The 19769-nt window shown below is 36.6% G+C and overlaps 1 protein-coding gene across 1 annotated transcript in view; it reads left to right on the plus strand.

The window, feature by feature from the left end:
* The window catches only part of LOC140157379 (calsyntenin-1-like), a 258270-nt gene that overhangs the window by 13796 nt on the left and 224705 nt on the right, over positions 1-19769 (plus strand). The window contains exon 2 of the mRNA XM_072180555.1: positions 8238-8559. Within this exon, the coding sequence (XP_072036656.1) occupies positions 8238-8559 (322 nt within the window). The remainder of the gene's footprint in view (positions 1-8237; positions 8560-19769) is intronic.

A 19769-nucleotide genomic window follows, 5' to 3' on the forward strand; every position in this document is an offset into this window, starting at 1 on the left:
ACTAAACTAGTGACAGACAACAATTTAAGCACGTCTTTGAACCAAGTTTAATTTCATTTCTAGATTATCTGTCTTGCCATTTTGTTTTGGAAAGCACTTGTTAATGAGTGTGAAGTATAAACACCCCCCCCTGTTTCAGTAGTAACAATTATGGTCTTTTGCATAGGCCTACTGAATATGCAGCAAAACGGCTTCATGCAGATTAACAATGCCTATTAACTTTAAAACCCATTTTTGAGCCTTTTCAAGATTTTTGGATACAATTTCTAGACTTTGCAGGCGCCTGCTCGCCAATAAAGCATTTTTCCCAATAATAATTCATCAGGGTGACTTTTCGTAATCCTTGTTTATCATCGTGATTGAAATAGAACACATTTCATGACGCCGCATTTCTTATTTCACGAAGAATGTAAAAAGAACGCGTTCATAACGACGGCCCGTTACAAGGGGCAACACTAAATAAGCGTCCCATAGGATAACGTGTGATTTTGGCCTACTTGAGCGCCATTCCTGGCGTCCCTGCAATACTTGGAAAAATAAATTTGGTATCACATTAAAGCTCTGTTTCTGTAGATTCCAAAACATTTGTCGGCATATATCGATGACCGTTGACTTTTTTTTCGCTATTTCATGGTGCAAAAAATATGGCCTAAAATATACTAAATTCACCACTCACATTTCAAAATCGGAAGTTGTCTTCATCCGCCACAGAGAATTGCTTTTGAGATAAAATGTCCGGTTTTTTCTGCATGTTATCATTGAAGACACTTGTCGAATTCATATGAGCTGATATTGAGTGATTTAAAGTGAACATGTCGGTAGATATGGCCTCGCTACAATCTCATACTCACTATGGACTATATTAGCCGAATTTCGTTCTTACATAAAATGCGTAGTGATTTAGTGTTGCGCCTCTTATAAGGATTTAAAAGTTTTCAAAATCCACATTTGTCACTTATTAATTAAATTAGAGAAAATTTGTAGCTCAACACCGAAAATTTCATGTCTCTGCGACATTTCGTTCAAGAGAAATGTTGTTTTAAAGATCAGTGCCGAAACACGGAAAATCGCATATTTCGACTTTTCCTCCAATATGCGAGAGTTTGCACAAAACTCACTAAACTAGTGACAGACAACTATTTAAGCACGTCTTTGAACCAAGTTTAATTTCATTTCTAGATTATCTGTCTTGCCATTTTGTTTTGGAAAGCACTTGTTAATGAGTGTGAAGTATAAACACCCCCCCTGTTTCAGTAGTAACAATTATGGTCTTTTTGCATAGGCCTACTGAATATGCAGCAAAACGGCTTCATGCAGATTAACAATGCCTATTAACTTTAAAACCCATTTTTGAGCCTTTTTCAAGATTTTTGGATACAATTTCTAGACTTTGCAGGCGCCTGCTCGGCCAATAAAGCATTTTTCCCAATAATAATTCGTCAGGGTGACTTTTCGTAATCCTAGTTTAACATCAATATTGAAATAGAACACATTTCATGACGCGCATTTCTTATTTTACGAGAAGAATGTAAAAGAACGCGTTCATAACGACGGCCGTTACAAGGGGGGCGCAACACTAAATAAGCGTCCCATAGGATAACGTGTGATTTTGGCCTACTTCGAGCGCCATTCCTGGCGTCCCTGCAATACTTGGAAAAATAAATTTGGTATCACATTAAAGCTCTGTTTCTGTAGATTCCAAAACATTTGTCGGCATATATCGATGACCGTTGACTTTTTTCGCTATTTCACGGTGCAAAAAATATGGCCTAAAAATATACTAAATTCACCACTCACATTTCAAAATCGGAAGTTGTCTTCATCCGCCACAGAGAATTGCTTTTGAGATAAAATGTCCGGTTTTTTCTGCATGTTATCATTGAAGACACTTGTCGAATTCATATGAGCTGATATTGAGTGATTTAAAGTGAACATGTCGGTAGATATGGTCGCTACAATCTCATACTCACTATGGACTATATTAGCCGAATTTCGTTCTTACATAAAATGCGTAGTGATTTAGTGTTGCGCCTTTATAAGGATTTAAAAGTTTTCAAAATCCACATTTGTCACTTATTAATTAAATTAGAGAAAATTTGTAGCTCAACACCGAAAATTTCATGTCTCTGCGACATTTCGCTCAAGAGAAATGTTGTTTTAAAGATCAGTGCCGAAACGCGGAAAATCGCATATTTCGACTTTTTCTCCAATATGCGAGAGTTTGCACAAAACTCACTAAACTAGTGACAGACAACAATTTAAGCACGCTCTTTGAACCAAGTTTAATTTCATTTCTAGATTATCTGTCTTGCCATTTTGTTTTGGAAAGCACTTGTTAATGAGTGTGAAGTATAAACACCCCCACCCCCCTGTTTCAGTAGTAACAATTATGGTCTTTTTGCATAGGCCTACTGAATATGCAGCAAAACGGCTTCATGCAGATTAACAATGCCTATTAACTTTAAAACCCATTTTTGAGCCTTTTTGAAGATTTTTGGATACAATTTCTAGACTTTGCAGGCGCCTGCTCGGCCAATAAAGCATTTTTCCCAATAATAATTCATCAGGGTGACTTTTCGTAATCCTTGTTTATCATCGTGATTGAAATAGAACACATTTCATGACGCGCATTTCTTATTTTACGCGAAGAATGTAAAAAGAACGCGTTCATAACGACGGCCGTTACAAAGGGGCGCAACACTAAATAAGCGTCCCATAGGATAACGTGTGATTTTGGCCTACTTGAAGCGCCATTCCTGGCGTCCCTGCAATACTTGGAAAAATAAATTTGGTATCACATTAAAGCTCTGTTTCTGTAGATTCCAAAACATTTGTCGGCATATATCGATGACCGTTGACTTTTTTCGCTATTTCACGGTGCAAAAAATATGGCCTAAAAATATACTAAATTCACCACTCACATTTCAAAATCGGAAGTTGTCTTCATCCGCCACAGAGAATTGCTTTTGAGATAAAATGTCCGGTTTTTTCTGCATGTTATCATTGAAGACACTTGTCGAATTCATATGAGCTGATATTGAGTGATTTAAAGTGAACATGTCGGTAGATATGGTCGCTACAATCTCATACTCACTATGGACTATATTAGCGAATTTCGTTCTTACATAAAATGCGTAGTGATTTAGTGTTGCGCCCTTATAAGGATTTAAAAGTTTTCAAAATCCACATTTGTCACTTATTAATTAAATTAGAGAAAATTTGTAGCTCAACACCGAAAATTTCATGTCTCTGCGACATTTCGTTCAAGAGAAATGTTGTTTTAAAGATCAGTGCCGAAACACGGAAAATCGCATATTTCGACTTTTCCTCCAATATGCGAGAGTTTGCACAAAACTCACTAAACTAGTGACAGACAACAATTTAAGCACGCCTTTGAACCAAGTTTAATTTCATTTCTAGATTATCTGTCTTGCCATTTTGTTTTGGAAAGCACTTGTTAATGAGTGTGAAGTATAAACACCCCCCCCCCCTGTTTCAGTAGTAACAATTATGGTCTTTTTGCATAGGCCTACTGAATATGCAGCAAAACGGCTTCATGCAGATTAACAATGCCTATTAACTTTAAAACCCATTTTTGAGCCTTTTGAAGATTTTTGGATACAATTTCTAGACTTTGCAGGCGCCTGCTCGCCAATAAAGCATTTTTCCCAATAATAATTCATCAGGGTGACTTTTCGTAATCCTTGTTTATCATCGTGATTGAAATAGAACACATTTCATGACGCGCATTTCTTATTTCACGCGAAGAATGTAAAAAGAACGCGTTCATAACGACGGCCGTTACAAGGGGGGCGCAACACTAAATAAGCGTCCCCATAGGATAACGTGTGATTTTGGCCTACTTCGAGCGCCATTCCTGGCGTCCCTGCAATACTTGGAAAAATAAATTTGGTATCACATTAAAGCTCTGTTTCTGTAGATTCCAAAACATTTGTCGGCATATATCGATGACCGTTGACTTTTTTTCGCTATTTCAGCATGTGCAAAAATATGGCCTAAAAATATACTAAATTCACCACTCACATTTCAAAATCGGAAGTTGTCTTCATCCGCCACAGAGAATTGCTTTTGAGATAAAATGTCCGGTTTTTTTCTGCATGTTATCATTGAAGACACTTGTCGAATTCATATGAGCTGATATTGAGTGATTTAAAGTGAACATGTCGGTAGATATGGTCGCTACAATCTCATACTCACTATGGACTATATTAGCGAATTTCGTTCTTACATAAAATGCGTAGTGATTTAGTGTTGCGCCCTTAACAATCCTCTGCAACGTGACTCACCATGACTACTTGTACAATTGAAATTTCTTGCAGTGTGATCAAAAATAGAAAATATGCTGAATAGAATCGAAATTGATTGAAAATGATCAGAAAGATACTTAAATTTGTTTTCTATTTGAGAGACTCAATTCTGTGTTCTTGAAAAAAACCAGCCGAAATATGTCAAATACTATTTATATTACGATCAAGAATTATTTTGACTGTCTGTCGATATTAGAGATTTAACAACAGTACAGGTTTTGTACATAACTTTATGACATTAAATTATGCACTGTATTAATTCTGCAGGCGACATTCACCATAACCATTAGCGTGTAGCAGCAGATAATACAGAATGTTAATTTATCTTAAATGTGCAGTGAATTTGTGTGACCATAAAATGCATTGGGATTCATACTGCATGCTTACACTATCAGCTCACTTCTTACTGGGATTTTTGTGCGAAATTTGATGAATTTGTATGTAAAATTGCAAAAGAAGCCAGTAGCAGCTCATATAAATATTATGTGTTTGCACCTGTCTATTATCATGTGTACTCCATTGTGACACACATGTGTAAGTCAAATAAAAGCAAGGATAGCAAATCTACTACACACTCTGCATACCCTATAGTTTTCCCCTTTCATAGCAAATAGGAACTCATTCTGAAGACCGATTCTGTTTCCACTTCTGGCGTGTTGAGTTCAAAGAACGTTCACTGCCCTGTACTCTGTTCACTGTATAATAAAGAAAGGAAGAAATCATTTGAGTTTTTTGAATGAGAACGTTCGTTCCATGGTGTTTGCCTACAGACATGGGCGTCAATCCCAGGAGGAGCAGGGGACGTGTACCCCACTTTTGGCAAAATGACCCATTTTTTGTTCTTTTCAGCCACTTTTTCACAATTTTGGCCGGGTGTCCCCCCGACATTTCAAGCCGGATTGGCGCCAATGCCTACAGATGATTTAGCAGAATGTAATATGTATCAACAAAAGTAATAATTGCATTAGCTGATGTATCAAAATGCACACTTGATCAAATCAGCGAATATATGGCAATTCTTTCATGTTTCCATGGTGAACACAGTGTAGTAGAATAGAGAGGAGGGAGGGAGGAGGAGGAGGCTACAGTTATCATCATGCATAAAATGGAGTCATTTATTAAGATTGCCATGCAAATTTGTCCACCTTAGCCCTTGCCTAATAATCTCAGGTATAAATTTGCATCCATGCCTGTGGTCATATGTATGCATGCGCAGGTGTCATGGCCCGAATGAATGGTTAATGTTTTGCTGTGCTTTTGTATGCCAGTAAAAATATTACTGGTTTACCTAGCCATAGGAGTGATTTTTTTTCTATTTATAGAAGGGTGGTTATTTAAGGTGACCTTTTTAAATAAAAGAATGGTGCTTTTAGAATGGCGTTGGTGAGCGTATCCGATTACTAGTAAACAATTGATGGGTTACGATACTGGTATACAAGTCTGGCTGTTGTATTGTTACAGTTTTTGTTACCAAAGTGGACTGATTTAGAGGCATTTTAGTGTGGGATTAATTTCTTTTAAAGTGTAAATTAGCAGCATTTTATATGGCAGAATTGTTTAAGAATTGCTTTGTGTGTTCAGTTGGTACAAGATGGTTGTGTGTATGGAGGTCAACAGAATGGACTCTAAATGCAATACTTGTTTAAAACGGACCTCTGTGTGAACTATGGTTTTGTGGTTTAATGAAAGTGAAAAGTTACATGGCTCAAACAAAAGTCAGTTCAGGCCGGAAATATTAAAAGAAGTGCGAAATATGAACAAAATGGTGAAACCCCTGATGATGCAGGGTTATCCGAAAAATAATTTTTTGTTTGACTCGGAATATGAATGTATTTTATAATTTATGCTGAGTGGGAGGGTAGGAGCCATGTTTTTGTCCTGTTTTAGCCATTTCACTAAAATACTGCATTGTATTTTAGTGAATAAAATGGCGAGCATGTGAAAGAATATGCCACATGGGAAGAGGAAACCGGGACGGCCGCGCACACTGTACTTACAGTATGTCCAGCACCTCCTGGGAGATACTGAAGGGATGCTGCGGCCAAACAAACTTGTTTCGCTTGCCCAAGATCGCATTAGTTGGAGAAAGCTTGTAGTCGCCTACTCCGCAGCCGAATGCAAATCTTAATATTACGAATGAGAAATGAGACAAGGAAGTTAATAATTGCAGTGGCGTACTGTGGCCGCTCCTACCGGGGGGGGGCGCCCCAAAGCCCCAAAAGCAACACATTTTGATAGTACAATTTTTTATACGTTTTTTCGAATTTTTTCCGCCCTTTTTTCTTTACTAATTCTTTTTGCCGCCTCTTCTTCTTTCACCGCCCCTTGGTTTTGCCGCCCCTTCTTCTTCCGCCGCCCCTTAGTTTTGGGCGCCCCCAAAGCCCCCCCCAAAATACGCGCATGAATTGTTAATTTCTATCTAGGCCTTGCACAACTTATTTTAAGTTAGGACAATAATATATATCGGAACCGTAAAACCTCGTCTACAGCATAAATTGTTTTTGATGAAAGCTTTTATTAATACGAAACAAGCGTAAATATTCCAATACAATAGATTGGTCTTACAATAATACTTGTTTGTATATAAATGGATCTGTAATTTATTTGCTCAAGCTCCATAATGGCGCCTGGAATAATTTAGCTTTTATCAGAGGCACTCTATATGCTTGTAGACAAGGTTTTACGGTATCATGTCAGAATGAAAGTTTTGGGCATTTTCTTCCTCCTGAGAAAAATTATGCACATGGCAGAAATGACACATACATGCATCAAGGTTTGGGATCCCCTTTATAACCCATACCATTCATATGGTATGCCTGCTTTATTTTGTCTCAATATTTGAGTGCTAACCACCAGGTCATGCTCCCCTCTGACTGGCCTTAAGTGAGCTGAGTCAGTAACCAATTTTCTCTATTTGTCACATTTATTACAGTGAGAAAGTTGGAGGGTCAATGTTTTCTCCCCAAATTGCTTCTAAATGAGGCAATAACTAAAACACACTTCATGAGTTTGTATCCCAATTTAGATGTGCTGTTTTTCATATCAATTTATGCAATGAAACTCCCCAGTAACATTATACATTTTGTGGTCTGTGGAACACTCCTTGCTTAATTTCATCATTATTGTAAAACCAAATTCAAGCTGTGAGCAAGGATATTGTAGCTATTAATAATTTGATTTAATTGGAGTTTTGAGTCAAAACATATGCTTTGTATTGTACACATTTGTTTTTGACAGATTTTAATCAGTAATGTGTGTATTAGAACAAAATCATTACATCTATTTACAATTCTTTTTGCAAGTATAAACTATGCGTCATTTGGTAAAATTTCATGCATTTTGTTGAAACAATAAAAAAGACAATATATGGGACCTGTTCTGACAAAACCAGGAACAAGTCGCATTTTTGACGTTTCATGATTTTTAGTAAAATTGTAAGCACTAGACAATAAGCTTTAAATTGAGACCAACATTTATACATAACATAAATACTTTTCAAGATATGGATAATTTTGTAAATGATACCTTGATATTTTTGCCAGGTTGCTATTCTGAGTAATTGGCTAATTAGTTTCCTGCCTTACACAGGATTGAATAGCGATTATCATAGTTCAATTGTTAATTATTTGTTAAATAAACCTCGTTTTAATAAGTACTTTCAAAGATTTGAAAGTCCATTTTGTCCCACAGTCAAAAAAATTAAGAATGCCAAAATTTTATTTTTGTATATTTTTATGTCAAATTTTAAGGCCTATAAAGTTCTGGGATCTTGTTCCGGTTTTGTCGGGATGGTCACATATATTATCCAAGAATGTGTTTGAGTGTATCATCGTGGTCATTGGAAGCTTGCAAGTTGAGATTTTGAAAATGGGATAAATTGATCATACCTGTGAATATTTTTTGTTACAGATTCAACAGAAGAAAACCAGAAACCATTTTTTGAGGAAAAAATATATCACGGGGAAGTACGGGAAAACAGTGCCGATATAGTCCTGCACCCGATACTGTTTGCGCGGGACGATGATGAAGGCCTGAATGGACAAATCTGTGACCTTAGGATTGTAGATGAAACCAAGGACTTTCCTTTTGAATTGGAACTTTTAGATCAGGCAACAGGAGAGGGCGCTGTACGCGTGAGCAATGTGGATAAGATCGATTGCGAAGCAGGAGCTGATTACACATTCCATGTGCAAGCATATGATTGCGGAAAACCACAGAGAAAATCACACAGGTAAGTCACTTGAATGTGAACAGAAGACACTGTCATACATGCATTCATCGACACCCACACAGTTGAATACTGTTTTAAGGGCTTGGATAGCGATGTTTTCACATATTTTTGTTGGACCGGTAAAGCACATCAGGCATATTAAATTGCATTTTGAATATGAGGAATGTCCTTCTGATATCAAATAATTTAGATTTTTTTAATTGGCAATATACTGTAATACACATTTTATGGCAAATGATTTTAAAAATTGATATTTTTGAAATTTAACAGTCCTTTTTTAAAAGTAAATTATATATCTAATGATATGTTCTTGAAGTGTATGTAGCTAGGATGTAAAGCTGTCTATCATATGAACATTTTGACCTTTTTGTATTGAAGATATATATTTTTCCCCAAAACACCAAAAAAAAAAAAGGCAGGTCTTTTGGGGAAAAAATGTATATCTTCAATACGAAAGGTCAAATTTTTCAGTTGATGGTCGACTTTTCATCCCAGCTACATACACTTTAAGTACATATTGTTAGATTTATAAAGTTTACTACGAGGACTGTTAAATATCAAAAATATCAAATTTTAATAATTTGCCATAATTCAAAATTATTTGATATCAGAAGGACATTGTCATTTGATATGTCTGATATGCTCTCAGATCCACAAAAACACTGTGCAAAGTTGCTATCCGATTCCTTGAGGGCATTTTGAAAAACTAGCCCTCCAAGATGTGGACCTTTTGAAAACATCTAATTCAATATCACTAGGATCCACAACATGCTCATCTATCAAGGCACAGTTCTTTAACCTCAATACATTTGCACATTCATTGAATGACCTTTGAAAATTTGGGTACAAAAACTCATACTCTGAAACTTGAGGTCAAATTTTGCACTATGATTGTTTAATTGAGGTTATTGAACTATGCCATTGTGATCCATTGTGTATCCTTTCTGTGCCGAAAACTGGACCACTTTGACACTGTACTAGTATGGTTTTAGTTTCATGATTACTCAATCAATCATAGCCATAAACACAAGAATATGTTGACTTTGAAGTAATGAGGTATTATAGCTACATGTACCATTCACAAAATATGCATTTCCTTATTTATAATATCACCCTTGTGTGTGCCTAAATCAAAGTAATGTCACCCTTGTGTACATGTAAGGTGAAGTAATGTTGCCCATGTGTGTATGTATGGAGAGGTAATATCACCCATGAGTAGATGAGAAGGAAGCAATCATTAGAGCCCTATAGTAATGTCGCTTCTGCACATACTTGACATGGAGTAATAAATTATCATTCCAAGCACACACACAACAACCATTACTAAATAAACATAAACCTCTCCTCACTGGAGGTTCAAGTTCAAATGTTCATCTTGTGCCTAATGAAGATTGTCAGCTAATAAAATATTATGGCATAAGAATGGCATTATTTGGTAAGTTAATGTCATAACTGATAGGTGGTGAATGGTGATTAGCCTGGCTATATTGATGAGCTGGTTTAACCATGCTGGCTATGTGTTTAAACTGGCTGGCATTTGAGTATATCACTAGGATCTACAACATGCTCATCTATCAGGGGTGCAGTTCTTTAACCCCAATACATTTGTACATTCATTGAAAGACCTTTAAAAATTTGGGTACAAAAACTCGTACTCTGCAACTTGAGGTCAAATTTTGCACTATGATTGTTTAATTGAGGTTATTGAACTATGCCATTGGGATGAGGCCATTGTGATCCATTGTGTATCCTTTCTGTGCCGAAAACTGGACCACTTTGACACTGTACTAGTATGGTTTTAGTTTCATGATTACTCAATCAATCATAGCCATAAACACAAGAATATGTTGACTTTGAAGTAATGAGGTATTATAGCTACATTTACCATTCACAAAATATGCATTTCCTTATTTATAATATCACCCTTGTGTGTGCCTAAATCAAAGTAATGTCACCCTTGTGTAAATGTAAGGTGAAGTAATGTTGCCCATGTGTGTATGTATGGAGAGGTAATATCACCCATGAGTAGATGAGAAGGAAGCAATCATTAGAGCCCTATAGTAATGTCGCTCCTGCACATACTTGACATGGAGTAATAAATTATCATTCCAAGCACACACACAACAACCATTACTAAATAAACATAAACCTCTCCTCACTGGAGGTTCAAGTTCAAATGTTCATCTTGTGCCTAATGAAGATTGTCAGCTAATAAAATATTATGGCATAAGAATGGCAGTATTTGGTAAGTTAATGTCATAACTGATAGGTGGTGAATGGTGATTAGCCTGGCTATATTGATGAGCTGGTTTAACCATGCTGGCTATGTGTTTAAACTGGCTGGCATTTGCTTACAAAAGTATATCACTAGGATCTACAACATGCTCATCTATCAGGGGTGCAGTTCTTTAACCCCAATACATTTGTACATTCATTGAAAGACCTTTAAAAATTTGGGTACAAAAACTCGTACTCTGCAACTTGAGGTCAAATTTTGCACTATGATTGTTTAATTGAGGTTATTGGAGTATCATTGGGATGAGGCTGTTGTGGTCCATAGTGTATGTAGCCATGTAATGGTCTTGAGGCAGAGAATATATATGTTACGCTTCCCATAATGCATTTCTCTCATTTTAATTTCCTGTACTGATTTGCTATCTGGTGCAACATGGGTCAATAGTAACGAAATGTACCTCAATGAACAGAACATGTGTATCCAGATCTTAAAAAATATGTTTAGACCCTTGTTTAACCAGGCTATTCTCAAAATGACAACAAAGGGAACCTGTACAAAGTAATGGGAGTGTCATTTGATGAAATGATTATAACATGTATGTTGCAAAAGATTCTGGGAAGGTTAAGATGTCTTCTGTGGTCTTGAGGAGCATGGCTGTCATTTTTGGCGTCTGCATCTGAGTCCAGTTAAAACAGGGAAATAAGGATACGGAAATATCCTGAAGCGCAAAGCATGTGAAATAAAACATAGGTTTGGGAAGAAAATCCATATATTGAAGACAAAGAGGCCCAATTACCTTACTGGCAATTTGAATTAGAGTTGTGTAGCAGCTTAAAGTTGATATCAACAGCATACAGATTTGCTAATCTGAAATTGTTGTAAATTCTTTACAATAAAAATAATTTTTTTAAATGAAACAATATGGCAATTAAAAGCACTGTATGGATTGGATGTATTATCTGTCTGATATACATTCCTAGAACCAGGCTCCAGTGGATTGATATTTTGATAGCAAAATTTCATGATGACATTTATCCAACTATATTGTGTCTCGTCACAAATTGAGAGTAATGCTATGTTGGGTTTCCAAGTGGCATATTTGAATCACAAGCTAACCCAATCCTGCAGGGCATATACACACACAAAGAAGGGCTGTTTGTCCGTATGGTAGCGACACAACTGTAAATATGCCGATTTGAATCTGCCACTGCGAAATTTAACATGGCGTTACTCTCAACTTGCGACAAGACATGTCATAAAATGGGTAGGGTAACATGAAAAAAACAGGCAAATCCATTGACTTGTTAAATGCTAGTCACAGTCCATGTCAAGTGGCGAAGTGTATATTAAAAGAAAAATCCATATAAATGATGTATTAAACTGCTCCTCCTCTCCAAGTACATTAGCAAAAAGACGAGTGAGGTGATTAAGAAGGACTCATCAACATTATGTGTTGACATGATCAAATTGGCTGTGGCTCGCATCATGCCACATGCCACATGTAAAATTATGATGAAGTGAAGTACACTCTGGGCTTGAAAAGATGAATCACTAGTCCGTGGCGGTAATGCACGCTCTGTCGCCGCTGTTATTACTCCTTAGATACGTTATCTATAGGTTAATAACATGGATGAGTGTGTAGGAGGAGGCAGTTTAATAGTCAAAATATAGATTTGCCCCCTTTTTGACTACATGACGATATATTGAATCTTTTTCAATTCTGAAGACTGTGTTTCTGAATCTTTCAAGCCGAATTGTTAAAATGGATGCCGTTTGCAGATATTACATATAGGCTGAATGTTATTATTATAAATTAATTTTTATAGTATTTTTTATTATCTGCATACCTGGATTATGTTCGATATTATTTCAATGTTCAATGATAGCGTTACAGGCAATATTCCACAAAGAGCTACGTCTGTAACACATGGAATAATTTCATGTGGAGTGTCTGCTGGGGATTTTATCTCTTGCTGGTGTGTCTTTGGTTCAATATGCATGAGCAGCTATATTTTGAAATATATGAAAACTATAATGCATATGGGGCTATAGCTGTATAATTAGTTTCACTATTCAACTCATATTAATATGTATTCGTTTCAGATAGAGACCAAAGTGTTAAATTACGTGTTCTTTTCCGATTTCTAAAAATAACCAAAACAATTTACCCATATCCACTCTGGGGAAATTCAATTTTTTCATATTAAAAAATGTCAACAGTATATTTCTATTTAGAAATCCAAAATGGTGATTCACATGCAAGAAATCGGCAGCGTAGTCGAAGAAAAGAGTCTTGAAACTGAATATGACCCTTAAAGGCAACTTGTTAAGTAAAATTTAAGTAAATGTCAGTTAATATGTAATCGGTTTTTTATTCTGTTGAATTCTGATGGAGTGTTTGGCACGTGAGGGGTCTAGGGTTTAAATCCCGATAGTAGCAAACAACTTCTTTGTTTATCTTCTCTCTTTTCGCTCCTTCTTTCCTTTCCGATAGCCCAAAATTATTTTTTTGGCGTTGTGGTTAATATCACAAAATATGCGAGCATGGAAACATCAACAAAGGGCAAAACATGTTGACAAGTACAACATGCACAAGAATATCATTATGTTGTAAAAGAAAATTTAATAAACACATTTTTGGGTCCCGCCTTCTTCAGGTGACAGTATAGTGTTGTGAGGCAAACACGATGGAAAATTCGAGTACATGGATAAAAGAGTTAAGAGCAGGATAAGCGATTTGCGCAATTCCGCAATTTAGGGATACATGATTTGCACTGAAAAACAAAGTTCAGCGCAATTCCGCAAGCAATTTGCTATTTTTTTCCGCTAAATCGCCTGTCCCTGGTTATGAGCGACACGCAAGCAAGAGCGCAAAGCATAAGCAAGTGCACTGGTAAAGGAAAGCTCTGCGCACGTGCACAAAACAGAAAATATAAAATATAAAAAACAAAAAAGGTAAGTGCATAATTATACTTTGTGTGTATGTCATGTAGGTTTATGAAATAATTACAAGCACTCTCAAAGTAATTGGTATAAAAATGATAGAACAATATGTAAGTATACAGGATCCAGCACTTAAGGAAAATTGCCTGTACAGTGAATATTGACTGGTCATAGTGGTCAATATATTGATACTATGGCCAGCGGCATCAATTGACCCTAGAACAGCATATATATGTCATGTGATGTGAGGTTAACCAATCACAGTGAACCATTTTGTGTATTGGCCTGAGGTACGTGGGTAATTTAATTTGAAGTTCTATGCTGCACCTTCCATGAGGCACAAAAGTGTATTGCTCTAATTAAAACATTTATTATTTCATTTAAAATGTAAAAGCATTTAATTTTCTAACCTTATTGCCTCTGCATTAATTAAAAATGATTTCATTGATTTATTTTGTAAAGTACCTTTTGTTTGTAAATGTAGAACATTATGATGTAGTAGGTAAATCATCAATTCATTTTGTAACGGGAGTTTGTAAACAAATAATAATTTCTGATATTTAATTTGCATAAATTTGCATGCAGTGAAGATGAGAACATCCAACTGATGCCAAAACAAAGAGGTTTAGGTGAGAAACATATTTAGTTTCATTTGTCATCATTCGTGATTTTTGGGTGTTTCTGCCGATAATTTATTCAGTTGTTATTGTATGGGGAATGGAATGGTTGAGAAACCCTCAAACATTGTCTCTCCTGGATAATTATGAGGTACAGCCAAAGATATAGAACCCAAAGAGTACTAACTAAAAATGGCTGATCCCATGTGTGTCACGGTAAATCTGCCAGTGGAGAGCAAGAAGTATACCTCCAGCATTGATCCCTTCAATCCCAATCTCATTGTTTGTGTGTATCTCATTGTTTGTGTTTAGATTTGGAATTACTGCAACCATATTGGTTTTAACTAAAATTTGAATTTGTAAATTATTCTGTCACAGACCATGTACGGTCACCAAGTTATATTTGATGGATTTTTATTTTAACAAGATAGTATATGAAACACATGAAAAACAATGTGAAAATGCACCTATTTACATGTACCCTGTACATATATGTCATTTACACTGACCTCTGAATCTAGAAAAGAATGAGCAAAATTGACGGCAGCATTTGGATTATAATTTGATCACTAGGAAAATGAAATGGATTTCAGACCAGGTCAATTTACCTATTTACAGTTTTATCATGTTTGAAAAGTGTTAATTTTTCCTTTTAATCAAGTCATAGCAAGTATGAAATTCAATTGCCATTAATGCAGGCTGTCTAGCCTCGGCAGCAGTGGTTACTATGGGGACATTATAGTTTGATCAGCTCATAATCGGCGGACCTGATAATATCGTGGCTTAAATAATATCATTATTTTATTTTAAGAACTGTCTTATGACATCTTGCCAGAAATGTCACAAATTATTGAAGTCCTATACTTTGTCTACTTTCTTTAACCTGCAAAATATAGACCATAGATATCACTCTTGACGTCTGTCTACCTTTTGGCGTAGTGGTAAAAGCCTAACAATTCCTGCCGATTACGACCTGATCAAACTATAAAAGGTAAAGGTCACTATTGATTCACTGGTGAACTTAGCACAGTTTCCTGTGAACCAGATGAAACCCTTTGTAAGAACCACTGCACCAATATATTGTTGTTAGTTCTCATTCAAATCCAAGCATTTTTCATGAAGATTTGATGTTAAAATCAAATCTGAATATTTTGAAAATTTGATTGAGTTTTTGACTTATTCAAAATCCACATGCAAAGGGTTGATATTGATTAATTTTGAATATATTTCATTTTATAAGATGAAGCATTGGTTGGTATCATTTATTCATAATAAACAGTGACTGGTAAAGATAAATGACAACACGCAAGTAGAAAAATAATTTTTCATTTAAACACAATTTGGCATAGAGTGAAAATGCAATTTCACTGCGACTTCCGTACACAGCTGGGAAATGAAAATACATGTGATGCCAGCTAGTCAAATGAGTTGCATGTCGACCATAATTATTCAATTTTGATTTTATTTCTTTGTTATCAATTTACACATGAAACATTTTGCTGGGAGCAAAACCAAATCAGTACTGTGTGAGATATGCATTGCTTGCTTGGATGATAACCTATTTTACAGCAATATTGTAACATTTTCATAAAAAATGACTTTCCACAAAATGTTTGTTTCACAGTATATTTCCCCATTTCATGCAAATGTGCTGTGAGTTTTTAATTATTTGCTGTGAGGTTTGTATATTAATTAAAACAATTAATTAATCAATTTCCTTAAATTTCATTAATAAAGGTCATTTATTGTTTTTACTACAAAATATTTCATAACATTTTTTTATACAGTTGCTTTAAGCTAGAAATCTCAATTGAGTAAGCCTTTGCACAATTGCATTGTGGGATCCATATTTCCTGATCATGTAATGTGTTGCCAGATTGGTCACATTTCTTAATCTGAAAATTTGCACAGACTGTTTAGCTATTCCAGATGAATTTCATACTCCTTCTATGTAGGCATAACTAAAAGATTAATTGACTGGATTTTTAATTTGAATAAATTTATTGATTGGAGCCCCTTTAAAACACAATTATCATGCCTACCTTATTACACTACATACATGTACATGATTATATCATATATGTAGGTGATAGAAAGTGATTGGAGCCCCTTTAAAACACAATTATCATGCCTTCCCTACAACACTACATACATGATTCTAAGCTCCCACCATCCATGTTAGAATGTGCAATTACCACCATGTCTATAGCATGCATGCATTTCAACAGTAATGAGCTCCAGTTACATGAATGAATTCATAGGAAGACAGTGTAGGGTAAAAGGGCAAATGTTTGTGAGCATAAAATTGTCAAATAGATGCATCAAACATTTCCCTGTTGTTTTTAATTTGGGTAAATTATGGTTGCCTAATTAGGCCAATAGTGTGCACTCTGAGAGATTTTTGTGTTTCAAACCTGGCATAAAAAAAACCAAATTTAGATTGGAAATTTCCCTCAACTTTTCTGTCCCTGAGTGAATAGCGTGAGGATGAGGAGTTCGTCAGATCACACAAGCTAGTGTGTTTTATTGTACACTCAATTTTCCAGAAACATTGAATTTGGGTGAAATCTGAGAAATTGAGTTCCAAGCGCGAACATCCTGTGCAAACTGTCCTAGTACATGTTTGCCATGCCTAATTCAATGGAAGCCGACTATGTGTAGGTAAAATAAAGTCACACATCAGGTTTGCCATGCCTATTGCAGTGGAACCTGAACTATGCGTACTATTGCGTAGGTAAAATAAAGTTTTGCATCAGGTTTTGTGAAAGTTCCCAAAGAAATAAAAACCTATTACCATATATCGCTTTTTTCAAAGACACTTATTGTACAGGTGCAAGTGACACGTACATAGACTCTGCATAATCGGGTTTTTATTGAGGCAACTTCAGTAAAAACCAAAATTGTCATTGGTGCAATACATTCCCGGGCTTCCGAGTTTTAAAGGGTTTCCCTTTGTTTGAGTTTGTTTTTGATCATAATAATGGGCGGAGCCACAGGAGAGGGGTCGCGTGCCAAGAGCCAATCATAGACGGCTATTTGGGGGGCGTGGACCCTCGTCTCAAATTTCAGTCCCGGGAAAAATTCACAAGCTGTTTTGATACCGTCCGATGAGGTGATCAAATATTAAAAACCCACCCACCACTCCCAAGGATAGGGCTTCGCTCCTAACCCTTTTGGCAAACTATTCAAAATTATATTCAATATGTAATGTCCATTCCAAATTACGCTGTTTGGAAATTGATTTGGGTTGTCCCACTTCATGACAAAAGGCTAAACAAGCTGTTTTGATACCGTCCGATGAGGTGATCAAATATTAAAACTCATTCGGATTAATACGATACCGGTACAAATTTATTTAATTTATATATCATTTATAAATTAATTCAACGGCTTGCAACTTCAATTAATTACCAACATCGCAAACTCGTTGGTAGAGAAGCTGGGCTTTGTATTCGAGAACATTGAAGAGGTTTTAATCATAACAAAATCTCTCAAAAATTCTGACATCAGAAGAACTTTTTCGTAAATCTTGTTTATATTGACGGACAATCATTACGATTTTACGAAGATGGGAAAAAGGAGTGGAAATAGAGGCTCAAAAAGAGGAGCTAGAGGATCTAGAGGTGGTCGTGGACGTGGGAATTTAGTAAATACGACTCCGAGTGAAGTAAATACCAATCCGCCGGAGAGGCAAACCAGGGCCCAGTCCAGGGCTATACAACGCTTGACGGTCATCATGTAAACAATAACATGAACATGAATAGTACAACGAAAAGGCCAAGTGTGTCAGGTGCCGTACACAAGTAGTTACCATAGCAACGAAAAGCTGCGAAAAGGTCGGCGAATGTATCTACCGCTACTGGAGCTACAGCGAGTGTTGACTGTGGTGTGAATGACCGTGGTGATGGGTTGATGCAAGGCGCCATAGGTGAAGCGTTTGAGATGGGGGCAAGAAACATCGAGATGCAAGGAGGCCCACCAATGCCAGAGAACCGGGACCAATTTATGCAGCAACAAGAGGTGGCTGAGGAAGCCGATACCGTGTTCCCAGGAAACTTGACTGGTGAGAGAGCTTTTTCGATGAATTTTTTAAGTAATATTGGCAATGTACAGGGCGGGGGTCTAGGCCAAATTTCAACTGCGAACGGGCCAGCGAATTTGGGCGTGTCACCATTGACATATGTATGTGATCCACTCGGATCTAGTCTACCTAAAAAAGTACGAGAAAAAATTGTAAAGGGTGAATTCGTGGAATTTGCTCTGTTATTAGAAAGTCCTCACACTCTAAATAAAGTGAGCGATTTCACGCTAGCCATGAATGACCAGGGGCAGATTGTGTGGGAGGACAGTAAAGTGAAAAGACAAGTGCAATCGATACACGCATGGACATCCGCATTTTGGTGTTTTCCATGTGTATTTGTCAGCTCATCCCCTCCGCACGCAGGGAAATTTTGAAATATGGATATATTGTACGCACAGCAGCAGCGCGGTATAGAGGATGGGGTTGGAGGGACTATGATAAGCAATTTCGATTACGTCAACAAATGCATCCTCAAAGGTCTTGGGCATCAATTGATAATGAATTATGGACCTTTTTCAGTAGCATCACCCCCCAATTCGCGCCAAATTTGAGTGCAGTGGGAAAGGTGGGGTCCATGAGTAATTTTCGTAGGTTCTCACCATACGGGGCAACACGCACGCAAACTTGGGGGCGTTCAAGTGCAACAGCAACCCCAGCAACAAGTACCCAGGTCGGCAGCAAAGGGCCAGGGAATGTTTGCTTTGCGTTCAATGCAGCAGGTTGCAGGAGATTATCATGCAGATTTCAACATAGGTGCAGCAGCTGCAATGGATTCGGACACGGGGCAAAATCATGTAGACCAAGAAAGTAAACAAGAATTTGGAAGGCCAATTCACAATCAGAAATCAAGTGTTAGTTCAAATGCTAGAGGGGCTAACAATTGCGCGGGTCCACCAGAGTGTATTTGCTGTAAATATCAGTCGCCAGTGAAACTTGAAAAAATTACACCATTGTTAGATAAATACCCAGATAAAAAAGCTGCAAAGATTTTAAAAGAAGGGTTCACTTTTGGATTTAAATTGGGATACTCGGGGGAGCGCAAGGCAAGAGACTCGCCTAATTTAAAGTCAGTAATACAAGATCCGAAGTTAGCTAGAGAAAAGTTAAACAAGGAAATTAGAATGGGTAGAATAGCAGGTCCTTTCAAGGTTAGACCAATACCCAATCTGATAATTTCTCCTATTGGCTTAGTTCCAAAGGCAGAAAAAGGGAAATTTAGATTGATTCAACACCTATCATATCCAAAAGGAGAATCGGTTAATGATAAGATAGATAGAGATTTATGTGCAGTTCAGTACACAAAATTTGATGTGGCAGTTTCAATGGTAGCAAG

Source organism: Amphiura filiformis, chromosome 7, assembly GCF_039555335.1.
Source record: "Amphiura filiformis chromosome 7, Afil_fr2py, whole genome shotgun sequence".
Taxonomy (NCBI): domain Eukaryota; kingdom Metazoa; phylum Echinodermata; class Ophiuroidea; order Amphilepidida; family Amphiuridae; genus Amphiura; species Amphiura filiformis.